At 43.8% G+C, this 5,000-nt stretch overlaps 1 protein-coding gene across 1 annotated transcript in view; it reads left to right on the top strand.

The window, feature by feature from the left end:
• Window positions 1-1,470, top strand: part of LOC144513741 (T-cell acute lymphocytic leukemia protein 1 homolog) — a 4,550-nt gene extending 3,080 nt beyond the window's left edge. The window contains exon 3 of the mRNA XM_078244917.1: window positions 625-1,470. Coding sequence (XP_078101043.1) covers window positions 625-983 — 359 coding nt within the window. The 3' untranslated portion in view covers window positions 984-1,470. The remainder of the gene's footprint in view (window positions 1-624) is intronic.
• The last annotated feature ends 3,530 nt before the right edge of the window (window positions 1,471-5,000 follow it).

Below are 5,000 nucleotides of genomic sequence, written 5' to 3'. Positions count from 1 at the left end.
TATATATACCTATATGTTGTTGGGTTGTTTTTGGACGTTTTTGTCGCTTCTTTGACACGTTCAATGATTTTTTTTCTTTATGTTTATGTATTTTTTTGGAGGAAACATTCGGCCACAAGCCACTAACCCGCTCCGCCTCTGGCACACACCAGACTCCATAGATAAAAACGCTGATTTAACACTTATGTTGACCTGTTTTCAAAGTCTCTATGTCAAAAATATGGGTTTCTTTCAACCACATTGCCCAAAAATAACTTCCCTACACAAACCAGGCTGTGCTTATCTATCAGCATAGGTTCCTCTGATCTTAACTATTAGTCAAAATAATTCTAATATCTGGGGTTTTTAATCTAAAATGAGGTATAATTGAGTAAGAATGAGGTTTATTGACTATGAAATCCATAAATAAGTGTTGAACTAGTGGTGATTATTTGGAATGGAGCTGGTTAAGAAGATGTAACACAGCATTGGGTGATCATTTATGCTTTAAGAACAGGCAAAACTGACTGGGGGACTACACTGGCACACACCAGACTCCATAGATAAAAACGCTGATTTAAACAGTTCCTGTGGACTCAGACCTGGTTCTCTAACCCTCCCCTCTCCCCCTCCCCCCTCCCTCAGGTTCTCGTCCCCGATTGGTCCGCCGTGTCTCCACCAACAGTCGGGAGCGTTGGCGGCAGCAGAACGTTAACGGAGCGTTCACCGAGCTGCGGAGTCTCATCCCCACGCACCCGCCCGACAGGAAGCTCAGCAAGAACGAGATCCTGCGCCTTGCCCTCCGGTACATTAGCTTCCTGGACCAGGTGCTGACGGACCAGGACGTCCGGGCGGCGCCCCGATGCCGAGCGGGCAGCGTGGAGCAGGACGACGCGTCGCAGGGCGCGTTGTCGCCAAACTCTAGCTGTGAGAGTTCAGCGGACGGAGACTCGGACTGTGGAGGGCTTCTGCAGTTCCTCCACCTGCAGAGCAGCTACAGCTAGTCAGACGGATCCAGCAGAGACCGGCAGGACGGGTCCGCCATATTGGCTCCAAGAGACCGACAGGGGGCGTATCACAGAAACTTCCTCTCTTTTCCCAATTTGGTATTACAGAAGTCTTACTTCATCCTGTCTTATCGCAGGTTAGAACAGTTAGAGGTAGCTAGAAGGGATGCAGAAGCTCGCACAATCTAGGCTCATATAATAATATAATGTTAATACTTTCACCCAGGAAACGCGTGTTGGGGGTATAGACGTTTTGGTTCCTAAATGAAAGTCTCCTCGCCACATGACACTCCCATGACACATGACATTTAATTGTAAAGACAGCAAAACTGTATTCATGTGACGGGCCGACAGCCGCCGTAATTTCGTAGGATAGCATTCAAACCTTTACATGAGAATTTGTAGGATAATGTTACGGTAGGAACTGTTCGTCTCTGACGGCTTCTTTCCCAGATCGGGTCCTAATCCTTATTACCATGGATACTAGGGAATCCAGATTTTTGGGGTTCTGCTGAATCCTGAACCCCCTGGTTGAGGTTCTGCTGAGTCCTCGTCCCGTCCTCAGTCCATGAACACAGTCAACACATTAATGAAGTAAACAGTGACTGTCCTTCCTTTGCTGAATCCTGAACCCCCTGGTTGAGGTCCCCTGCTGAATCCTGAACCCCCTGGTTGAGATTCTGCTGAATCCTGAACCCCCCTGGTTGAGGTTCTGCTGAATCCTGAACCCCCTGGTTGAGGTTCTGCTGAATCCTGAACCCCCTGGTTGAGGGTTCTGCTGAGTCCCTGAACCCCCTGGTTGAGGTTCTGCTGAGTCCTGAACCCCCTGGTTGAGGTTCTGCTGAGTCCTCGTCCCGTCCTCAGTCCATGAACACAGTCAACACATTAATGAAGTAAACAGTGACTGTCCTTCCTTTGCCGTACCTGAAGTTGCTGCATTCTGGCTGCTGTCTGTAGATTCCTTCATGCTCAGCTCGTATTCTTCCAGATGTTTCAGACCAGATGTTGTAACAGCGGTGATGTTGTGTATTGTTTAGGGTCCTCGCCACCACCAGACTAATCAGCATTGCAGATTGAACATGTAGCTGGACTTGAATGGCCTTCTTTTGACTGAAAGTACTGCCAAACAACCCTTTTTCTGCTCACCAGTTCCATTTCCACTTCCTCTCAGCCTGCTGCATTGAAGCTCCACCTACGTAAACACCTTCCTGTAATCAACGGCGCCGTCATCACGGCGACCAGCGTAGCGCGGAGTGACAGCGTAGGGTTCAGCAGGAACCCAACCCCGTCAAAAAGCCCAATATTCAGCCCAATCAGAAGCCCAATCCTGGATTGGCTGCATCCCTGGTGGTTACCAAAGCTACCACGCTCAGATGTGAGAGGTTTCTGTGATGCGGCCCCCAGGACGTCGTTGACAACATGAAGTTATCATTTAAACAACAGATTGTTCCGATGTTAAAAACATATTGTTGCGTCGGACTGAGTGTTCATGTGATATTCACATTCATCAGTTTCATTATTAATGAACAATAGGTGTATTATTATTATTATTATTATTATTATTATTATTATTAGACATGTTGTGATGTTAGTTATGCTGTCTCAGCAGGAGAATCAGTAACCAGATGCAGTTTCTTTCATATTAAAGGAACTTTTGGTGCTGTTATTGTTGTATTATTGTTGTATTATTATGCATTATTATGCATTATTATGCATTATTATGCTGTGTGATGATTGTTGGTTGTTTTTCATACGTGATGCAAAATGTTTCTGATCAATAAAGATGAGATAAGATCAGATGAGATAGACTTCATTAATCAAACACTGGGGAAATCCCTGTACTACAGCAGCTCATAATATGTACACACATCATCAGAATAACACAAATACACATTAAGTAGACAGAGGAGAAAATAATAAACATAAAGTATAAGAAATAGAAAAAATAAAATGAGTTATAATAATAATAATAATAGTAATAGTAAATCAAACATATTTACACAATAACCTTATAGTGACAGACAGTAAACAGATATACAGATGAGGAAGGTACTGATGAGTACAGACGACATATTGCTGTTGGAGGTGACACAGCTATAGCTAGCAGTGCTACATGATGTTGCTTTAGCTAGCAGTGCTACATGATGTTGCTTTAGCTAGCAGTGCTACATGATGTTGCTTTAGCTAGCAGTGCTACATGATGATGTTGCTTTAGCTAGCAGTGCTACATGATGTTGCTTTTAGCTAGCAGTGCTACATGATGTTGCTTTTTAGCTAGCAGTGCTACATGATGTTGCTTTAGCTAGCAGTGCTACATGATAATGTTGCTTTAGCTAGCAGTGCTACATGATGATGTTGCTTTAGCTAGCAGTGCTACATGATGATGTTGCTTTAGCTAGCAGTGCTACATGATGTTGCTTTAGCTAGCAGTGCTACATGATGTTGCTTTAGCTAGCAGTGCTACATGATGATGCTTTAGCTAGCAGTGCTACATGATGATGTTGCTTTAGCTAGCAGTGCTACATAATGATGTTGCTTTAGCTAGCAGTGCTACATGATGATGTTGCTTTAGCTAGCAGTGCTACATGATGATGTTGCTTTAGCTAGCAGTGCTACATGATGTTGCTTTAGCTAGCAGTGCTACATGATGATGTTGCTTTAGCTAGCAGTGCTACATGATGTTGCTTTAGCTAGCAGTGCTACATGATGATGCTTTAGCTAGCGGTGCTACATGATGTTGCTTTAGCTAGCGGTGCTACATGATGTTGCTTTAGCTAGCGGTGCTACATGATGTTGCTTTAGCTAGCAGTGCTACATGATGTTGCTTTAGCTAGCAGTGCTACATGATGTTGCTTTAGCTAGCAGTGCTACATGATGATGTTGCTTTAGCTAGCGGTGCTACATGATGATGTTGCTTTAGCTAGCAGTGCTACATGATGTTGCTTTAGCTAGCAGTGCTACATGATGTTGCTTTAGCTAGCAGTGCTACATGATGATGCTTTAGCTAGCAGTGCTACATAGATGTTGCTTTAGCTAGCAGTGCTACATGATGATGTTGCTTTAGCTAGCAGTGCTACATTAGATGATGCTTTAGCTAGCAGTGCTACATTATGATGTTGCTTTAGCTAGCAGTGCTACATGATGATGATGCTTTAGCTAGCAGTGCTACATGATGTTGCTTTAGCTAGCAGTGCTACATGATGATGTTGCGTTAGCTAGCAGTGCTACATTATGATGTTGCTTTAGCTAGCAGTGCTATATCATGATGTTGCTTTAGCTAGCAGTGCTACATTATGATGTTGCTTTAGCTAGCGGTGCTACATGATGATGTTGCTTTAGCTAGCAGTGCTACATTATGTTGCTTTAGCTAGCGGTGCTACATGATGATGTTGCTTTAGCTAGCGGTGCTACATGATGATGTTGCTTTAGCTAGCAGTGCTACATGATGTTGCTTTAGCTAGCGGTGCTACATGATGTTGCTTTAGATAGCAGTGCTACATGATGATGTTGCTTTAGCTAGCAGTGCTACATATGATGTTGCTTTAGCTAGCAGTGCTACATGATGATGTTGCTTTAGCTAGCAGTGCTACATGATGATGTTGCTTTAGATAGCAGTGCTACATGACGATGCTTTAGCTAGCGGTGCTACATGATGATGTTGCTTTAGCTAGCAGTGCTACATGATCATGTTGCTTTAGCTAGCAGTGCTACATTATGTTGCTTTAGCTAGCAGTGCTACATTATGTTGCTTTAGCTAGCGGTGCTACATGATGATGTTGCTTTAGCTAGCAGTGCTACATTATGTTGCTTTAGCTAGCGGTGCTACATGATGATGTTGCTTTAGCTAGCAGTGCTACATGATGTTGCTTTAGCTAGCGGTGCTACATGATGTTGCTTTAGCTAGCGGTGCTACATGATGATGTTGCTTTAGTTAGCGGGGCTACATGATGTTGTTGCTTTAGCTAGCAGTGCTACATGATGTTGCTTTAGCTAGCAGTGCTACATGATGATGCT

The sequence above is a fragment of the Sander vitreus genome, unplaced genomic scaffold (assembly GCF_031162955.1).
Source record: "Sander vitreus isolate 19-12246 unplaced genomic scaffold, sanVit1 ctg332_0, whole genome shotgun sequence".
Taxonomy (NCBI): Eukaryota; Metazoa; Chordata; class Actinopteri; order Perciformes; family Percidae; genus Sander; species Sander vitreus.
The sequence above is the reverse complement of the archived record's forward strand: the minus strand, read 5'-3'. Positions and strand labels throughout refer to the sequence as shown.